At 40.0% G+C, this 22290-nt stretch overlaps 1 protein-coding gene across 9 annotated transcripts in view; it reads left to right on the plus strand.

The window, feature by feature from the left end:
* The window catches only part of LOC106569460 (uncharacterized), a 54559-nt gene that overhangs the window by 9380 nt on the left and 22889 nt on the right, over window positions 1-22290 (plus strand). The window contains exons 3-8 of one of the 9 annotated variants that reach the window (XR_014380358.1): window positions 7999-8103; window positions 8346-8441; window positions 10774-10915; window positions 12925-13019; window positions 13527-13620; window positions 15368-19087. Coding sequence is in view for 3 of the 9 variants with exons in the window: in XM_082960959.1 (XP_082817085.1) it covers window positions 7999-8103; window positions 8346-8441; window positions 10774-10915; window positions 12925-13019; window positions 13564-13620; window positions 15368-15373 (501 nt within the window). In the remaining 6 variants the exon portion in view is untranslated. Of the gene's footprint in view, window positions 1-7998; window positions 8104-8345; window positions 8442-10773; window positions 10916-12924; window positions 13621-15367; window positions 19088-22290 lie in introns of those variants that run through there. The other 8 variants (XR_014380360.1, XR_014380361.1, XM_082960959.1 and 5 more) reach the window with 8 other exon arrangements.

The raw sequence follows: 22290 nt of genomic DNA on the forward strand, positions 1-22290 counted from the left end.
AAATTAGGGTTATTTTAGATGACGACACCTAGCTATATAGTTAGCTAGAACTATATAGCTAGGTGTCGTCATCTAAAATAACCCTAATTTAGAAGACAGTTCTTATTTGATTAATGGTGGTCAGACCCATCTATGTGAAGCTAGCCACAATAAGGATTAGCCACAATAGTGAACTTTGCGGTTGGCCTTCAAAATAAAAGTATGGCACAATTCTACTATTTGTATTAATTTGCATCACTGTCAATGACATACATTTATTTTGAAGGCAAACCGCAAATTCCACTATTGTGCCTAATCCTTATTGTGGCTAGCTTCACAACCCATAACCCGGTCCGGTCGAGCCTCACTAGCCAGATGAAGCTAGCTGGCTGCTTATAATGTTAGCTTTGGGCAACAGGGTTAAGTAGCTGGCTAGCTATTTATTTTCATGAAATGAAGTTAAATTTCATTAGGCGAACAACAAGTGGCAACCTAGCTAATACTTACTCACAAGGATTCCTAAATCATTGCTAAGAATAATGAAAATGACTGCAGTTTCTACTGGTTATTGTTTTCAGGCTGGTTGTATTGGCCCAAGTTGGGTACCAAGCTAAAGCTAGCTACCCCAGATATTGCGGTAGAAGAAATGATGCTTTATTACCAACGCGCTATTGTAAACACATTGTTCATGGCCGGTGATTGCTTGTTTGCAGACTTTTTTTTGTACAGCTCTGTATTTTTTTTGATACGCAAAGACCCAAATGGTGTTCCATAGTATGCATGTCGTGAAGCTAATAGCAGTTACGCTATTACTGTGTAACTCCAGTAGGGCAACATCTGAAAAATAGCGCACTTGGTGATGTGTGCCGGTGCTCAACCAGTCGGCGAAAGCCAACATCACCCACAACAGAGAATGGTTGATTGTCAAGGGAAATTAATTCTGTTATCTTGGCTTTAATGGATTTCGCCTTTGAGTTGTCTCGCTGAAATTTTGTTACTCTTTCAAATGACTGCTCGACTTGTTGACTGCTCGATGTACACAGCAGACATTGTGGGCTAGGTTAGGAATGCTGTGCTGCACGTACAGCGCAAAATTTTACTTGGCATCATTACGTCATGTACTTACGTTATATAGGTGTCCACGTCAGCTTTGACATTGGTTAGGCACATCAGCGTTGAACTATACATCAGCCGAGACAGATGTTGGAATTTTTAGCTAATATTGTCTGTTTCTGATATATTCACCGATATATCGTGCATCCCTAATTCAGACCCATTCCCTTTTTCAACATTTTGTTATGTTACAGCCTTATTCCTGAAAGGATTAAACAAATAAAAATCCTCATCAATCTACTCACAATACCCCATAGTGACAAAATGAAAACGGGTTTTTAGATATTTTTTCAATAAAAAAATAAATAGATACCTTATTTACATAAGTATTCAGATCCTTTCATATGAGACTCGGAATTGAGCTCCATTCATCCTGTTTCCATTGATAATCCTTGATGTTTCTACAACGTCATTGTATTCCACCTGTGGTAAATTTAATTGGACATGATTAGGCACACACCTGTCTATATGAGATCCCACATTTGACAGTGCATGTCAGAGCAAAAACCAAGCCATGAGGTCGAAGGAATTGTCTGTAGAGCTCAGAGACAGGATTGTGTCGAGGCACAGATCTGAGGAAGGTTACCAAAACATGTCTGTAGCATTGAAGGTCCCCAAGAACACAGTGGCCTTCATTATTCTTAAATGGAAGAAGTTTGGAACCACCAAGACTCTTCCTACAGCTGGCCGCCCGTCCAAACTGAGCAATCCGGGGAGAAGGGCCCTAGTCAGGGAGGTGACCAAGAACCCGATGGTCACTCTGACAGAGTTCCTCTGTGGAGATGGGAGAACCTTCCAGAAGTACAACCATCTCTGCAGCACTCCACAAATCAGGCCTTTATGGTAAAGTGACCAGGTGGAAGCCACTCATCAGTAAAAGGCACATGACAGCCTGCTTGGAGTTTGCCAAAAGGCACCTAAAGGACTCTCAGACCATGAGAAACAAGATTCTCTGGTCTGATGAAACCAAGTTTGAGCTCTTTGATCTTAATGCCAAGCGTCATGTCTGAAGGAAACCTGGCACCATCCCTACGGTGAAGCATGGTGGTGGCAGCATCATGCTGTGGGGATGTTTTTCAGCGGCAGGGACTGGGAGACTAGTCAGAATTGAGGGAAAGATGAACGGAGAAAAGTACAGAGAGATCGTTGATGAAAACCTTCTCCAGAGCGCTCAGGACCTCAGACTGGGGCGAAGGTTCACCTTCCAACAGGACAACGACCTTAAGCACACAGCCAAGACAACGCAGGAGTGGCTTCGGGACAAGTCTCAGAATGTCCTTGAGTGGCCCGGACTTGAAGCCGATTGAACATCTCTGGAGGGACCTGAAAATAGCTGTGCCGCAACGCTCCCCATCCAAACTAACAAAGCTTGAGAGGATCTGCAGAGAACAATGGTACAGCAAATTATTGAGTAAAGGGTCGGAATACTTATGTTAATGTAATGTTTCTGTTTTTTATTTTTAATAACATTTTTTTTTAACGGTTTTTGCTTCGTCATTATGGGGTATTGTGTGAAGATTGATGAGGAATACAAACAGTTTAATCAATTTTAGAATATGGCTGTAATGTAACAAAATGTGAAAAAAGTCAAGTGGTCTGAATACTTTCTGAATGCACTGTATGTCTGTGGTTGGTGGACGGTTCTTATTAGGTTGTTGTTTGCATCTCCCAGCAGTGCCCAGCAAATAGTTAAATCCAATTGTTAGAAGTTACCATCCCCCCTCCAAATCAATACCAAAAATGGGTTCCATGTTGTGGCTTTGCGAGCACACCAGTTTTGCAACCGAAACCGTTTACTCTAGGAACCAAACAGAACGAAACTGTGAGGGACCTCCCTGAATTTGTCAAATAGAAACTCTTGTTTTCATTGCGAACCATTTTACGTTTGGAGTAAATGGTTTCCGTTGAAAATGTTTTGCTTCAGACATGAGTGCGTGTATTTCATGATACTCATTTGCAACAACAAGGATCAACAAAGTTGTAAGAGTCCATGTTACCGTGGAAACGGACTCAATCTTGGTGACTTTAATATATATATATTTTTTTTTAAATTTTTGGTGACTTTAATATTCACATGGAAAAGTCCACAGACCCACTCCAAAAGGCTTTCGGAGCCATCATCGACTCAGTGGGTTTTGTCCAACATGTCTCCGGACCTACTCACTGCCACAGTCATACTCTGGACCTAGTTTTGTCCCATGGGATAAATGTTGTGGATCTTAATATTTTTCCTCATAATCCTGGACTATCGGACCACCATTTTATTACGTTTGCAATCGCAACAAATAATCTGCTCAGACCCCAACCAAGGAGCATCAAAAGTCGTGCTATAAATTCTTAGACAACCCAAAGATTCCTTGATGCCCTTCCAGACTCCCTCTGCCTACCCAAGGACGTCAGAGGACAAAAATCAGTTAACCACCTAATTGAGGAACTCAATTTAACCTTGCGCAATACCCTAGATGCAGATGCACCCCTAAAAACTAAAAACATTTGTCATAAGAAACTAGCTCCCTGGTATACAGAAAATGCAGGAGCTCTGAAGCAAGCTTCCAGAAAATTGGAACGGAAATGACGCCACACCAAACTGGAAGTCTTCCGACTAGCTTGGAATAGACAGTACCGTGCAGTATCGAAGAGCCCTCACTGCTGCTCGATCATCCCATTTTTCCAACCTAATTGAGGAAAATAAGAACAATCGGAAATGTATTTTTGATACTGTTGCAAAGCTAATTAAAAAGCACCATTCCCCAAGAGAGGATGGCTTTCACTTCAGCAGTGATAAATTCATGAACTTCTTTGAGGAACAGGTCATGATCATTAGAAAGCAAATGATGGACTTCTCTTTAAATCTGCGTATTCCTCCAAAGCTCAGTTGTCCTGAGTCTGCACAACTCTGCCAGGACCTAGGATCAAGGAAGACACTCAAGTGTTTTAGTACTATATCTCTTGACACAATGATGAAAATAATCATGGCATCTAAATGCCTGGCTATCTTCACTCAGTCAGCTGTTTTTTTGTTAACATTTACATTTTAGCAGTGGTGGGAAAAGTACTCAATTCTCATACTTGAGTAAAAGTAAAGATGCCTTAATAGAAAATGACTCAAGTAAAAGTTGAAAGTCACCCAGTAAAATACTACTTGAGTAAAAGTCAAAAAGTATTTTGTTTGAAATATAGTTAATTAACAAATGTAAATGTAGTTGATAAAATATACTTCAGTATCAAAAGTAAATTAAGCAAACCAGACGGCACAATTTTCTTGTATTTTTTAAAATTTACAGATAGGCAGGGTCACACTCAGACAATGACCAGGGATGTTCTTTTGAATTGGACCATTTTCTGTCCTGCTAAGCATTCTAAATGTAACAAGTACTTTTGGGTGTCAGGGAATGGAGTCGAAGGTACATTATTTTCTTTAGGGATGTAGTGGAGTAAAAGTAAAAGTTGTCAAAAATATAATTAGTGAAGTTTAAGTATAGATGCCCCAAAAAAATGACTAAAGTACAACTTTAGGGTATTTTTACTTAAGTACTTTACACCACTGGGTTTCAAGTGGCACTGTGCCCACACTAGTTTAAATTGCATTAATTTATTATAAAAATCCCTCTCAGTACTTTTTGGTGTCAGGGTATAGAGTAAAAAGTACATGATTTTCTTTAGAAATGTAGTGAAGTGAAATTTGTCAAAAATATAAATAGTAAAGTACAGATACCCCTTAAACACTTAAGTAATACTTTAAAATATTTTTACTTAAGTAATTTACACCACTGGATTTTAGTCATTTAGCAGACACACTTATCCATAGCGACTTACAGGAGAAATTAGGGTTTACTGCCTTGCTCAAGGTATGGCTGGGCGATATGGACAAAATATTATATCACGTTATTTAAACAATGTTTTACGGTATGATGGTATTTGATGATATTTTATTTTTTAATAATAAAAGTAGTGAGTAGTGCATAACCCTAGGGTGGCAACACAGACCCATTGAAATCCCTTAGAAAGTATATCTCTATTCTGATTGATTGTTTTATACTGTTCAATTCAACTCAAAAATTATTTCTGCATTTTCATACATTTCTGCATTTCCTCCACTCATTTGAGATAATTTCCATACTGCCACATAGGGCTACACGATATGGGCAAACAATCTAGAATTTTTAATAAAATGTTTGACTTGCGATTTAGAACAAAACACTTGGGTGAGCTGTTGGAATCATGGAAATAGAATGATTATTCTAATTCATTACATTTTACATTTAAGTCATTTAGCAGACGCTCTTATCCAGAGCGACTTACAAAATGGTGCATTCACCTTATGATATCCAGTGGAACAACCACTTTACAATAGTGCATCTAAATCTTTTAATGGGGGGGGGGGGTTAGAAGGATTACTTTATCCTATCCTAGGTATTCCTTAAAGAGGTGGGGTTTCAGGTGTCTCCGGAAGGTGGTGATTGACTCCGCTGTCCTGGCGTCGTGAGGGAGCTTGTTCCACCATTGGGGTGCCAGAGCAGCGAACAGTTTTGACTGGGCTGAGCGGGAACTGTGCTTCCTCAGAGGTAGGGGGGCCAGCAGGCCAGTGGTGGATGAACGCAGTGCCCTTGTTTGGGTGTAGGGCCTGATCAGAGCCTGAAGGTATGGAGGTGCCGTTCCCTTCACAGCTCCGTAGGCAATCACCATGGTCTTGTAGCGGATGCGAGCTTCAACTGGAAGCCAGTGGAGAGAGCGGAGGAGCGGGGTGACGTGAGAGAACTTGGGAAGGTTGAACACCAGACGGGCTGCGGCGTTCTGGATGAGTTGTAGGGGTTTAATGGCACAGGCAGGGAGCCCAGCCAACAGCGAGTTGCAGTAATCCAGACGGGAGATGACAAGTGCCTGGATTAGGACCTGCGCCGCTTCCTGTGTGAGGCAGGGTCGTACTCTGCGAATGTTGTAGAGCATGAACCTACAGGATCGGGTCACCGCCTTGATGTTAGTGGAGAACGACAGGGTGTTGTCCAGGATCACGCCAAGGTTCTTAGCACTCTGGGAGGAGGACACAAGGGAGTTGTCAACCGTGATGGCGAGATCATGGAACGGGCAGTCCTTCCCCGGGAGGAAGAGCAGCTCCGTCTTGCCGAGGTTCAGCTTGAGCTGGTGATCCGTCATCCACACTGATATGTCTGACAGACATGCAGAGATGCGATTTGCCGCCTGGTTATCAGAAGGGGGAAAGGAGAAGATTAATTGTGTGTCGTCTGCATAGCAATGATAGGAGAGACCATGTGAGGATATGACAGAGCCAAGTGACTTGGTGTATAGCGAGAATAGGAGAGGGCCTAGAACAGAGCACTGGGGGACACCAGTGGTGAGAGCGCATGGTGCGGAGACAGATTCTCGCCACGCCACCTGGTAGGAGCGACCTGTCAGGTAGGACGCAATCCAAGCGTGGGCCGCGCCGGAGATGCCCAACTCGGAGAGGGTGGAGAGGAGGATCTGATGGTTCACAGTATCTATCAGTAACTATAATTCTATAGTTAAAATATAATAGTGGGCGCTTTGAGTACAGTGTTGCCACGACAACTAATTAAAATGCCAGAGAGGGGTTATTGTGACAGGGTAGGGACCAAAGTGTTAAGTGTTTCCAATTATCAGGCTGTATTGCTAATTACGTTACCTGTAACTCAGTAAATTTTATTAGCTAGCTAGCCAGCTAACTAGAGATTAGCATTAACAAGATGAAAACCAAACTTGCTAAGAAAAGGCAAACTAGCTGTTGAGCCATTTTGCAGATGTAATAAACACAAACAAATAGTTGAATTATAGCACGCTAGTGGATTTATATTAAGAAGCAAAGTCAAAACAGCATCGTTGTCATCAACATTATTGCATGTGCTGCATTGACCATGCAGACTGAACGCAAGTGTCTCGGGGTCGAGGAACTATAAATGCGCTCCATGAGTGACAGGGGGCAGGGCAAAGTCTGTGTGGAAAGTGGTATGGAGAGAGAGCGGAGAGAGATGATTCAAGTAGCGAAGTAAACTATAAAAATGGATGTTACACACGGCGTATCACATTTAACAAGCCAAACATTCAAATACCGTTATAGAAGGTAAAGTAAAAACCCAAACCAGTCTGTGCATCAGTACCAGTACATATGGTATACCACCCAGCCCTAGCTCCAGGGCACATCGACAGATTTTCTCACCTGGGCAACTAGGGGATTCAAACCAGCAACCTTTCTGTTACAAAAACCCTCAGGTAAAAACCCACCTTATGGGACAGCGGGGACTGTGAAAAGACACACGCAGGCACAGGCATACACATGCTAACACACGCACTATACACACACATACACATGGATTGTATATATGTGGTAGTAGAGTAGTGGCCTGAGGCCACACAATTAATGTGTTATGTCATGTAATATTTTTTTATTGTATATAACTTCCTTAATGTTGCTGGACCCCAGGAAGAGCAGCTAATGGGGATCCTTAATAAATAAAAATACTGGCCCCCCAATCTTAACCAGTAGGCTATCTGCCCTATCTGTTCCACAACACTAAATTCTAAAACGGGCTATTTTTGTGTCCTCTCGTCTTTCCTTATATCGGCTGTTAGATGTGAACCATGCTTACTTTTATTTTACTATATTTAGGTAAAGTTTGTCCACTTCAAAATGAAGTTGATAAAAATGTTTTTTTTATTTTTATTAAAACGCTTACGATAGTTATTTTATTTACATGACGGCCTTCATCCGTAATAGTCGGTTACACGATTATACAATTACTGTGCCAGCCCTAGGAAAATGCGAGATTTACATTAGATAAGTGCAACCTCATCCTACTTAAACATTGAACTCAACAATCACACATACACACACCTGCTGCCATTTTTGATCAATTCTCATTTGATTGACAGCTGGTTCTGGAGTTGTGTCGCTGTGATGATGAGCTGTGTCGCCCTGATACTGTCCAGCCACACCTGAACAGGATAAGGAGCTGTGTCTCCAATCAGAAGGGAGAGGTGAGGACTGCTCGGAGAAGGAACCTTGATTCTTATAGCTCTGTTGGTAGTAGTGTGGTCCTTGTAACATGAAACATGGTGCTTATAATGTGGGTTTTATTCCCACATTTGCCTCAAAAGACTCAGTATGTAAGCCTGTAAGTATATTTGCTAAATGTCTAAATTCAGTAGATCAACAGTGTATAGGAAGTCTTCTTAGCCTATGGTTAGTTTTACTTACCCACTGTGCATTATTGCTGCAGGTTTCAGATCCAAAGGTGGAAGCATCAGAGGCCAGCTTCATGAAGCTGATTGAAACCCTACTAGAGCAGCCAGAGGAGAGGGAACTCTTCTTTCAGGTCAGTGTCATAACATGCTGGGGAAAAGTGACATGATTGCATTTCACTGCTTCCGTGTCCAACCTGGTGCGAGAATCATAATGAGTGAGCTGTTCATTTCAACGAAACCCATTTTTTTGCCATAGATTGCAAACCAACAACCGTATTTCCAGGCTTATGTTATTCACTATTTCTGTATGTATGTACAGTGCCTTCGGAAAGTATTCATACCCCTTGACCTATTCCACATTTTGTTATATCCTGAATTCAAAATGTATTAAATAGTTGTTTTTTTTCCTCACCCATCTACACACAATGCCCCATAATGACAAAGTGAAAACATGTTTTTAGAAATGTTTGTACATTTATTGAAAATGTATTGAAAATTAAACTACATATATATCTCATTTACATAAGTATTCATAACCCCTGAGTCAATACTTTGTAGAAGCACCTTTGGCATTGATTATAGCTATGAGTGTTTTCGGGTAAATCTCTACCCAGTGGGCATAAAATGTAATAATGACATCTTTTACTGGTTGAAATCTGGTCTGGACATCATAACCAGATCACAACCAGATTAAGACGTCTTCTACATTACGTCTTTTTGACGCCATGAAAAATATTTATGACAGTCTCTATGGTCCTATAGCTATCTGAGATTGTACCTACTTTAGAGAATATCCGATACTATAAATACTTTTGCTTTTACTAAAGGATTTGTTTTTCGTAGTTGCAGTCCACCCAATTGAAAAGTGCACATTCACTTCCTTAACATTTGTTCTAGGCTACCAGCATGTAAGACAAACAATGCACAATAATACAGGATACCCTTAAAAAATGGCACTGCTGTTAAAATGCAGTAAAACTGCGGAACAATGAAATAATGGTTGTTTAATGAATGATATCTGGTAGCTTGCTGTCTGTGTTGGCTTTCTAAAGGTAATCTTTTGTCTGTGTTAACTAATTGTACTGTTTATTGTGCTGCACATTTTCTTCTGTTCCACTGAATGCTCTGTTGATGTTCTATTATGACTAACAAATAACATGTAGGCCTATGTCTTTTATTTCAATATCCTACTACAATCCACCAGGATTTACAAAACTCTATTTTTATTTAAAAAAATGTTCAATCAATAATTGGTCCAAAATGATTGCACCTGAATTTGACCCAGATAATGACTAATATTTTTCCTTAAAGCTTTTAAACAATTAACAATGTGTGCTGTAATTGCATTTTAATTTCAGTAGCTAAATTAGGAGGTAGGCATATCAGTTCCAGCTAAAACTTGGATTGGAATCTGTGCTTCATGCACAGCAATAGATCTCAGCGCAGCCTATGCGAGCGCATAGGTCAACATTCCATGTTAGTTGGGACAGCGCGCCCAATAGGCTACACAACAACACAGTTGGAAAACAACAACAGTTTCTTGAAATGTAAAGTAAAAAACTAAAAGATTTGCCTGCTGTGGTAGTCCCTGTTCTCCTACATTCTTGTTTTACTTTTGTAATTGAAGCAGTGGTTTGTTGGGGAGAAGAACGTCAAGGAAAGATTTGCTAGCTAGCTAAATTAGCTGGCAAATTTTAGCTAACTAGCTGTCTAACGTTAGCTCTCTGGCTAATCTCCATGGACATGGTAAGTTTTCATTTTACCTTTTGTAGGCGTTGGTTCTAGCTAGCTAACATTTTGATATATGTTTAGTTAATGAAAGTAAATGTGTGTGTTCTCTGCGTGTGTGCGTGAGAGATGATGATCACAATAACTTGAAAACATTGTCATGTCAACATTGTCATGCTAGCTATGAGTGTGTGTTCTGTGAGAGAGAGGGGGAAGAGATGATGATTATGACCACAATACTTTAAAGAAAAGATTGTCAACATTGTGAGAGAGCGATGGTACATAAATACACATATAGTAAACATTTATTGTGTGAGACGGTAAGCTGGCCTAATTCTTGAAACGTGTACCCCCAATATAGATGTTTAGACTTTCTTGATTCATCAGAGATATTTTTGTGTATATTTCATTTGACAATATGATACATTTTGCCTGTCCCTGCTCCTCCTCAACACTCATTCTAACATTACACCTCTAAACTGCCTTTTTCAATTCTTGGTTCTCTTTTTGCAGGAAACTCTAGCTTGGATGGAAGGTTGGAGGAGGGAACAAAGGGAATGAGTATAGAAGTTATCCAGTCTGCTGATTAAGAAATGCAAATAGACAGCAAAACATAGATGGAGAGAGAGCCTGTCTGCCGGATTGCTGAGGTGCAACATAGTCAATGCACTTGCTAGGCTATGTCTAACTTCGTGAAGACCTTGGGTAATGGCTAATCATGATTTGTCTTTACAGTTCCTGAAACATGTCAATGACCTGATGCATGGCCTCTACAGCAGTGCCTGGCCACCCACTCAATTACCAGTGACCTATTCTGCTACATCCCAGGTAAAGGAGAGAGCAGAACCACTCCTCCTTAAATCAATAGTAATTGACAGTAAGTTGTTTGCAAAATGTTTGTTTCTTCGGTTTGATACTCTGATCTTCAGATTCTTACCAACCAACTTTGTAAAGGTTAGGTTTGTATTAGCTATGCTGATGATCATTAACTTTTTTCATTGCATCAGATCTCACTGAGACTGGATTTCCCAAGAGTCATGCTATTCAGCTGCCTATTCAGCTGCCCGATCTTACACACTTAGAAAAAAGGGTGGTATCTAGAACCTTAAAGGGTTCATCGGCTGTCCCCAAATGAGAACCCTTTGAAGAACCCTTTTTGGTTCCAAGTAGACCCCTTTGGTTCCAGGTAGATGTATTTTGGGTTTCATGTAGAACCCTTTCCACAGAGAGTTATACGTGGAACCCAAAGGGGTTCTACATGGAACCAAAAAGGGTTATCCTATGGGGACAGCCGAAGAACCCATTTGGAACCCTTTTTTTCTCAGTGTTGTGTAAGGAGATACAATTGAAGTCAAATCAAATGTATTTATATAGCCCTTACATCAGCTGATATCTCAAAGGGCTGTACAGAAACCCAGCCTAAAACCCCAAACGGCAAGCAATGCAGGTGTAGAAGCACAGTAGCTAGGAAAAACTGCCTAGAAAGGCCAAAACCTAGGAAGAAACCTAGAGAGGAACCAGGCTATGAGGGGTGGCCAGTCCTCTTCTGGCTGTGTTGGGTGGCGATTATAACAGAACATGGCCAAGATGTTCAAATGTTCATAAATGACCAGCATGGTCAAATAATAATAATAATAATAATCACAGTAGTTGTCGAGGGTGCAACAAGTCAGCACCTCAAGAGTAAATGTCAGTTGGCTTTTCATAGCCGATCATTGAGAGTATCTCTACCGCTCCTGCTGTCTCTAGAGTTGAAAACAGCAGGTCTGGGACAGGTAGCACGTCTGGTGAACAGGTCAGGGTTCCATAGCCGCAGGCAGAACAGTTGAAACTGGAGCAGCAGCACGGCCAGGTGGACAGGGGACAGCAAGGAGTCATCATGCCAGGTAGTCCTGAGGCATGGTCCTAGGGCTCAGGTCCTCCGAGAGAAAGAAAGAGAGAATTAGAGAGAGCTTACTTAAATTCACACAGGACACCGGATAAGACAGGAGAAATACTCCAGATATAACAGACTGACCCTAGTCCCCCGACACATAAACCATCCGAAGATACCCCCGGACAGGGCCAAACAGGAAGGATATAACCCCACCCACTTTGCCAAAGCACAGCCCCCACACCACTAGAGGGGGATATCTTCAACCACCAACTTACCATCCTGAGACAAGGCCGAGTATAGCCAACAAAGAACTCCGCCACGGCACAACCCAAGGGGGGGCGCCAACCCAGACAGGAAGCCCACTTCAGTGACTCAACCCACTCAAGTGACGTACCCCTCCTAGGGACGGCATGGAAGAACACCATTAAGCCAGTGACTCAGCCCCTGTAATAGGGTTAGAGGCAGAGAATCCCAGTGGAGAGAGGGGAACCGGCCAGGCAGAGACGGCAAGGGCGGTTCGTTGCTCCAGATCCTTTCCGTTCACCTTCACACTCCTGGGCCAGACTACACTCAATCATAGGACCTACTGAAGAGATGAGTCTTCAGTAAAGACTTAAAGGTTGAGACCGAGTCTGCATCTCTCACATAGGTAGGCAGACCATTCCATAAAAATGGAGCTCTATAGGAGAAAGCCCTGCCTCCAGCTGTTTGCTTAGAAATTCTAGGGACAATTAGGAGGCCTGCGTCTTGTGACCGTAGCGTACGTGTAGGTATGTACAGCAGGACCAAATCGGAAAGATAGGTAGGAGCAAGCCCATGTAATGCTTTGTAGGTTAGCAGTAAAACCTTGAAATCAGCCCTTGCCTTAACAGGAAGCCAGTGTAGGGAGGCTAGCACTGGAGTAATATGATACATTTTTTTGGTTCTAGTCAGGATTCTCGCAGCCGTATAGCAATAATATACATTTGTAAAGCAAATCAAATCCTATTTTAACTCACCTTTTTTTTCAGGTACACAACCCATGAGTCCTGATTCAACACAAACTCACACGTGTGCAGATGCAGAGAAGAGGAAGAGATTTGGAATTACACCCATTTCTAACAATGTTTGTTGCAAGAATGATATGACGCACACAACTTTTGAACAAAATAATATTTTATTGGTTTCTATTGCCTCCTACACATACTTACATTGTTGTATTTAGCTTTCTTTGTTTAAGACTAGCAAGCTGTCCTCAATTGGGGGAACCTCACTCCGGGAAATTAGTCCACAGGATTTTGGAGCGGTGTGTTATATAAAAAGTTGTTTGAATATTACAACTTGAATTCGGATTAAGCAAAACTTTACTATTTAGAGATGAGTTAAAAATTGTAATTATCCAACTACTGTCTAATTTTGATATCCTCTTTCTTAAAAATGTTTCAGATTGTTGACCAATGAATTAATGTCTCACTTCAATATGAAGGGACAGAAGAGCAAACATGCCTTTGCCTTACTTTTAGTAGATTCTGACTGTTAAAGATATTTTACTGTGCGTTACTGTTCTGTCGTGTCCTGCATGCCCAAATTATGCCAATCATTCATTTATTTTCTTCTCTTTCTATGCATACAGTAAGTGTCTGAAAACTCAAGAGGTTAATGTGTTGCAGGCCCTCTGGAAAGTCTTAAAATATGCCCGTGACCGCCGTGGTGGAGGAGGAGGCAAAGTATGTCAAAAGTTTGGACACACCTACTCATTCAAGGGTTTTTATTTATTTGTACTATTTTCTACATTGTAGAATAATAGTGAAGACATCAAAACTATGAAATAACACATATGGAATCATGTAGTAACCAAAAAAGTGTTAAGCAAATCAAAGTATAATATTTTAGATTCTTCAAAGTAGCCACCCTTTGCCTTGATGACAGCTTTGCATGCTCTTGGCATTCTCTCAACCAGCTTCACCTGGAATGCTTTTCCAACAGTCTTGGAGTTCCCACATATTCTGAGCAGTTGTTGGCTGCTTTTTCTTCTTTCTGCGGTCCAACTCATCCCAAACTGTCTCATTTGGGTTGAGGTTGGGTGATTTGTGGAGGCCAGGTCATCTGATGCAGATCTCCCTTCACTTTCCTTCTTGGTCAAATAGCCCTTACACAGCCTGGAGGTGTGTTGAGTCATTGTCCTGTTGAAAAACAAATGATTGTTCCACTAAGCGCAAACCAGATGGAATGGCGTATAGCTGCAGAATGCTGTGGTCGCCATGCTGGTTAAGTGTGCCTTGAATTCTAAATAAATCACTGACAGTGTCATCAGCAAAGCACCATCACACCTCCGTGCTTCACAGTGGGAACCACACATGCAGAGATCATCTGTTCACCTACTCTGTGTATCACAAAGACAGGTTGGAACCAAAAATCTCACATTTGGACTCATCAGACCAAAGGACAGATTTCACCTGTCTAATGTCTATTGCTCGTGTTTCTTGGCCCAAGCAAGTCTCTTCTTCTTATTGGTGTCCTTTAGTAGTGGTTTCTTTGCAGCAATTTGACCATGAAGGCCTGATTCACACAGTCTCCTCTGAACAGTTGATGTTGAGATGTGTCTGTTACTTGAACTCTGAAGCATTTATTTGGGCTGCAATTCCTGAGGCTGGTAACTCTAATGAACTTATCCTCTGCAGCAGAGGTAACTCTGGGTCTTCCTTTCCTGTGGCGGTCCTCATGAGAGCCAGTGTTCATCATAGAGCTTGAGGGGTTTTGCGACTGCGCTTGAAGAAACTTTCAAAGTTCTTGACATTTTCCAATTTATCTGACCTTCATGGCTTAAAGTAATGATGGACTGTCATTTCTCTTTGCTTATTTGAGCTGTTCTTGCCATAACATTGACTTGGTCTTTTACCATGTAGGGCTATCTTTTGTATACCACCACTACCTTGTCACAACACAACTGATTGGCTCAAACGCGTTAAGAATGAAAGAAATTCCACAAATGAACTTTTAACAAGACACACCTGTTATTTCAATGCATTCCGGTGACTACCTCATGAACCTGGTTGAGAGAATGCCAAGAGTGTGCAAAGCTGGCAAGGCAAAGGGTTGCTACTTTGAAGAATCTCAAATATATATTTTGATTTGTTTAACACTTTTTTTGTTTACTGCATGATTCCATGTGTGATATTTCATAGTTTTGATGTCTTCACTATTATTCTACAATGTAGAAAATAGTAAAAATAAGGAAAAGGCCTGGAATGAGTAGGTGTGTCCCAAAATTTTGACAGGTACTGTATATGAGCAAGTTGCTATTTGTTGAAGACATCTCTAAGCTATAACTGTCACAAACAATTTCAACTAGTACCAAGGAAATACTTTTAGCCAGCTGAGTCCACAAAGTTTCTTCAGTAATATCCTTTTATAGTTTGCTTTTAAAATCGCATTATTGATTAAGGTGTAATGTGCTGAATGTCTTTTCTGCAGATCTGACCCATCACATGACTCTTCAAGAGGACCATTAGGCTCCAGATTGCCTTCTGTGCTCAGAGATCCTTGATGAGGATCTACCCCATCCCACCACTCTTATTAATCAAATAAAACAATGGGCCTTTATATACTCCGTGTCCCAGTCTTTCTATGCATGTAATGTCTGTGAGTGAATTATGAAACAATTACTGTAAATTGTGATGTAGATTTGTTTTTGCCATTGCTTGATCTATTTTAAATGTAAGAATATGTTGCAGATTAAATGTAATTGGTGACTATGGAAACAAATATAAATGTAATGAGCAATGTTTTCAATATCCAACTTTATCCTCTGTAATACTTTTTACAGTACACTCTTAGCACCTTCTTTTTCTATCTAGAACCTAAAAAGGTTATTCAGCAGTTCCCATAGGAGAACCCTTTGAAGAACCCTTTTTGGTTTCAGGTAGAACCCTTTCCACAGGGGGTTCTACGTGGAACCAAAAAGGCTTCTCCCTAGAACCAAGAAGGGTTCTCCTATGGGGACAGCTGAACTATTTGTTTTTTTGTTTTTTTAAATGTCTAAGTGTATGTGCTCATAACCTGGTAATGACCACCTGATGAGGTCTTAACTATGACCACCAGTAGGCTACATAATATAGCAGCACTTAATAGTGGTCAGAATTATGACCAACTGGTCGTATGGTGGTCAGAAAAAGACATTCTGGTCAGTTAAAGACATAAAACAAAACGTCCTATTTCAACCGTTTTGCGACCAGAATAATACGTCATAAGACGTCTTTTCAACCAGGTTTTGCCCACTGGTTAAGAGTTTTCCACATCTGGATTGTGCAATTTTTAAAACATTTTTTTAACATTCTTCAAGCTCTGTCAAATTGGTCGTTGATCATTGCTTGACAACCATTTTCAGGTCTTGCCATAGATTTTGAAGTAGATTTAAGTCAAAACTGTAACTCGGCCACTCACTCAACATTCACTGTCTTCTTGTTAAGCAACTCCAGTGTAGATTTGTGTTCTGGGTTATTATCCTGCTGAAAGGTGAATTAATCTCTTAGTGTCTGGTGGAAAGCGGACTGAACCAGGTTTTCCTCTAGGATTTTGCCTGTGCTTATCTCCATTCTGTTTTTTTTTTATTCTGAAAAACTCCACATTTCTTAACAGTTACAAGCATACCCATAACACCACCTATGCTTGAAAATACAGAGTGGTACTCGGTAATGTGTTGTATTGGATTTGCGCCAAACGTAACACTTTGTTTTCAGGACAAAAAGCGAATTACTGAGGCAATTTTTTACATTATTACAGTGGTATTACATTCCTTTAAAAGTTGCAGCATGCTGTGGCGCAGCTTGCATGTTGCCACAGAATTCTATGGCACGTTATTTAAGTGTGAACCACTGGTACCATTAATGCTAGTTAGTGCTAGTTTGACCACCATCTTTGAGAAGCATTTGATAGCCTTCAATAATGGCTGTAATAGAGAATGCGGGAGACCGGAGTTCAATTCCCCGACAGAGAAGGAGTAGGCTGTCCTTGTAAATAAGAATTTGTTCTTAACTGATTCAATATGTGCTATTTCGTAGTTGTGATGTCTTCACTATTATTCTAAAATGTAGAAAATAGTAAAAAATAAAGAAAAACCCTGGAATGAGTAGGTGTGTCCAAACTTTTGACTGGTACTTGCTTAATTAATTTGATATTATGGTGTTTTTATTCCAAGAAAAATGATACGCCCTCTGGGTTTCCGTTATGGCGCTGTACAACGTGACTGTCGGGAGTACAGTACTGGGCTATTTAGCTAAAGAATCCCTGTGTCGTGCGGGCAGGCCACGCGGGAGACTGGGGTTCAATTCCCCGACGTGGAGGAAGTAGTAGGCTGTCCTTGTAAATAAAAATTTGTTCTTAACTGACTTGCCTAGTAAAATAAAGGGCACACTGAGAGCATAACATTTCTGCACCCTCATTTTCTAATTCTAGTCTAACCAATACCCAAACTGAGATTAAGTGAAAATAAAAATCAAATTGTATTTATCAAGACCAGTCCCGATGCTTGTCTCAGAGTAGCGCGAAACGGTGCTAAATCCTATTGCTTCTAACTTCAACATGCTCTTTAAATAAATAAGACCTACACCACGTTTAACAGCACATTACTCAACACTAGTGAGACTCATGTCGCCTACAGTATATCTAAAAACGTGACGTGACTCCGCCAAAAATTTCACATAGAGGATTGGAGGATTCTAAATTAAAGCAAAAGGTTGTGCTACATATACGGCTACTCAGTGGATATTCTGAAAGTTGTTTGAGGGTCGTAGGTCATAAGACTAAGGAGCTGTTGAAATTTGAATCTATCAAAAATTCTCGTAAAATCTCATGAGATGCAAATAGACAAACAAAAGGGTGTCCAATGTGTAGGCCCACTGAGTGTACATTATGAACCTTGTTTGAGGTGTATGGGTCACATGACCAAGATGCTATTGAATTTCAAATAAATAATTTAAAATGGTGTGAGATGTAAACCAACAAAAAGCTAGAACCAGTTTTGAACGTTTTAGGAGTAATGGTTAAAGAGCTATTGAAATTTGAAAAATGTGATTTGTCAATATGTTGAAGGATTCTAAAATTAAAACCAAAAGCCACCTCATGGGTCTCCCAGTGGCGGCCGGCACAGGTATCGAACCTACATCTGTAACCACGCATTTTTCACTCCAGGAGCCCCCATTCACAAAGTATCAAAATACAGAGAGGTGTTGGTAAAGATATATTGTCCTGCTAATAGCCCGTAATGGGCTACTATAATACTGTACATGGTATCCAGGTCAGGATAACCAAAACATTTCTTTATTAAAGACTATCAGTAAGAATGTTGGTACTTATTTTGATCCAAACCATGAATGAGTGAGTCACTCAGCTTTATTTTACTAGGCAAGTCAGTTAACAACAAATTATTATTTTCAATGGCGGCCTAGGAACAGTGTAACCCACTGTTCCTAGGCCGCCATGTTCGGGAGCAGAACGAGGGGTTTGAACTTGCAACCTTTCAGTTACTAGTCCAACACTCTAACCACTAGGCTACATGACTGTGTCATCAACTTGATAATATATAATGATATTTTGGACGTTATTTTGTTTTAAAAAAAACAAAAGAGAGCAATTGTAATCTGAATAAATCCCAAAATAATATTTGTAAAGGCCAAAACATTTATTTCTGTTTTTAGAGGGAGAGAAACGCTGGGCCAATTGTGCGTGCCTATAAAGGCCAAAATAGACTCCTGCTAATAGCCATAATGGCGCTGTACAACGTGACTGTGTTTGAAAGAGTATTTTCCAGTAAGCAACCATTTGTTTACCTTCATTAGACAACTTTGTTCCAGTATTTCTGTAATTCACTGATATTTATTCCCATAGTAATTCGTTATGGATCCAAAGCTAAATAAACCAGCATTTTGAAAGAGTATTTTCATCATTATTTTATTAACGAAAGTATAAAGATGTTGATGAGGAAATACTGTACTGCTGTTTTGAGTTAAAAATGTAACACTTCAGAGTACTTAAGCATCAAATAAGTTGCAGGTAGGGGGAAGTTCACACCTACAGTAGCCGGGCTATAAAGAGTCTATTGTCCTGATAATCGGGCTACAAGTGTTTGAAAACCTGTTTTCAAAATGTCACCAGCTGTTCATCACTACTGTAAATAAAAACACAGCATCTTGTTTACATCTTGTTTACATTCTTTATTGTAACCACAATGTCACAAATAATTTGTATCTACCTTTCCAATTACTTTTAGAGTTTGGGATTAATTTGATTAATATTATGGTGTTTATATTCCAAGAAAAATGAAAAACCCTCTGGATTTCCGTTAGGATGGAACAGAAAATATGGCGCTGTACAATGTGACGGTTGGGAATACAGCACAGGGCTATTTAGCTAAAGAATCCAGTGTCCTGCATAGACCAGCGTTCAATTCCTCGACGGGGAGGAAGGAGTAGGCTGTCCTTTGTAAATAAGAATTTGTTCTTAACTGACTTGCCTAGTTAAATAAAGGTTACACTAAGAGCATAACATTTCTACACCCTAATTTTCTAATTCTAGTCTAACCAATACCCAAACGGAGATTCAGTGAAAATAAAAATCTCATTTATTTATCAAGACCAGTCCCTATGCTTGTCTCAGAGCAGCACGAAACTGTGCTAAAATAGTTGTAGGCTATTGCTTTTAACTTCAATATGCTCTTTAAATAAATAAAACCTACACCACTTTTAACAGCACATTACTCAACACTAGTGAGACTCATGTCGGCTACGGTAGGCCTACAGTATATCGAAAAACATGACATGACTCTCCACCAACAATTACATATGGAGGATATTTCTGTAATTCAGTGATATTTATTCCCATAGTAATTCGTTATGGCTCCATATCTAAATAAACATCGGCATTTTGAAAAGGTATTTTTATAATCATTTTTTTAATGAAAGTATAAAGATGCTATTGTTATTTACATTGTTTTAGTTTGAACATGCTGACTGGCAAAAAGAACAGAACAGCGGGAACATTTCCCTAGTCAGCACCATTATTAGTGCAATGCCCCTTAAATATTTTGGAGATGATTTTGTTTTCAAATAACGTAAAAGAGCGAGAAAAAGGCCATTCTTGAACATGGGGTGAGACATTGTTACTAATTTAGATTGTTTATTGTAACCATAAAGCCAGTTTGTTATTTAGAATGATTTATTTCTGTTTTAGAGGGAGAAAAAACAAAAACCTATAGTCATCTCATGGGTCTCCCAGTCGAGGCCAGCACGTGTATTGAACCAGCATCTGTTGCAACCGGGCTTGCACTGCTATGCAGTGTCTTCGACCGTTGCGCCACTCAGGTGCTGTACAATGTGACTGGTCGGGAGTGGCAGTAAGAGCAAAATAAGAGCAAAATAATCCTAACAAAATAAAATATTAAAAACCTTAGTGTAACAACAGTTTTAATAAGTAATACTGAAGTCATGCACAATTATCAGTTTCTATTTAGGTTCATGTCAGTTAGAGACACAATAGGACCCAAAAGCATAATCAGTGCTCTAACTCCCCCTTGCACTGTTCTGGAGCAATGAAGTGGTGGCGCAGGGTACCGTACTAAACCACAAATTACCTCTAAATTCCGCGGCATAAGCTTACAACTTTTAAAGGAGGAACCACTGTACTTTAGTGCCTTGTTACAACAGGATGCATGTTTTGAATATTTTTTAATTCTATACAGGCTTTCTTCTTTTCACTCTGTCAATTAGGTTAGTATTGTGGAATAACTACAATGTTGTTGATCCATCCTCAGTTTTCTCTTATCACAGCCATTAACCTCTATGGGACCCCTTCCCGTTCTCATCCCGGTAACGGGATTGCTTGACAAGATAGCAAAAATCTAATAATTTTAATTTCTCAAACAATCAACTATTTTACACCATTTGAAAGATAAACACCTCCTTAATCCAACCACGTTGTCCGATTTCAAAGAGGCTTTACGGCAAAAGCATAAAGTTAGATTATGTTAGGACTGTACATTGACAAAACATTACACACAGCTATTTTCAATGCAAAGACAGGCGTCACCACAAGCAGAAAACCAGCTAAAATTATGCACTAACCTTTGACAATCTTCATCAGATGACACTCCTAGGACATCATGTTACACAATACATGCATTCTTTTGTTCGATAAAGTTCATATTTATATATAAAAACAGCATTTTATATCGGTGCGTGATGTTCAGAAAATATTTTCCCTCAAATGCTTCCGGTGAATCAGCGCTACAATTTACAAAATTACTATTCGAAAACATTGGTCAAATCTAATATTGTCATTCAAAGAATTATAGATTAACCTCTCTGGGCTAGGCGGGACGAATTCGTCCCACCTACGTAACAGCCACTTTAAGCCTGTGGCGCGATTTTCAAAACCTTAAAAATCCTATTACTTCAATTTCTCAAACATATGACTATTTTACAGCTATTTAAAGACAAGACTCTCGTTAATCTAACCACACTGTCCGATTTCAAAAAGGCTTTACAACGAAAGCAAAACATTAGATTATGTCAGCAGAGTACCAAGCCAGAAATAATCAGACACCCATTTTTCAAGCCAGCATATAATGTCACCAAAACCCAGAAGACAGCTAAATGCAGCACTCACCTTTGATGATCTTCATCAGATGACAACCCTAGGACATTATGTTATACAATACATGCATGTTTTGTTCAATCAAGTTCATATTTATATCAAAAACCAGCTTTTTACATTAGCATGTGACGTTCAGAACTAGCATACCCCCCGCAAACTTCCGGGGAATTCGCTAACATTTTACTAAATTACTCACGATAAACGTTCACAAAAAGCATAACAATTATTTTAAGAATTATAGATACAGACCTCCTCTATGCACTCGATATGTCCGATTTTAAAATAGCTTTTTGGTGAAAGCACATTTTGCAATATTCTAAGTACATAGCCCAGGCATCACGGGCTCGCTATTTAGACACCCGGCAAGTTTAGCACTCACCATAATCATATTTACTATTATAAAAGTTTGATTACCTTTTGTTGTCTTCGTCAGAATGCACTCCCAGGACTGCTACTTCAATAACAAATGTTGCTTTGGTCCAAAATAATCCATCGTTATATCCGAATAGCGGCGTTTTGTTCGTGCGTTCCAGACACTATCCGAAATGGTAAAGAAGGGTCGTGCGCATGGCGCAATTCGTGACAAAAAAATTCTAAATATTCCATTACTGTACTTCGAAGCATGTCAACCGCTGTTTAAAATCAATTTTTACGACATTTTTCTCGTAGAAAAGCGATAATATTCCGACAGGGAATCTCCTTTTCGGCAAACAGAGGAAAAAAATCACAAAGGCGGGGGCGGTCGGGTC

The sequence above is a fragment of the Salmo salar genome, chromosome 14, assembly GCF_965601325.2.
Source record: "Salmo salar chromosome 14, fSalSal1, whole genome shotgun sequence".
In the NCBI taxonomy this organism is placed as follows: domain Eukaryota; kingdom Metazoa; phylum Chordata; class Actinopteri; order Salmoniformes; family Salmonidae; genus Salmo; species Salmo salar.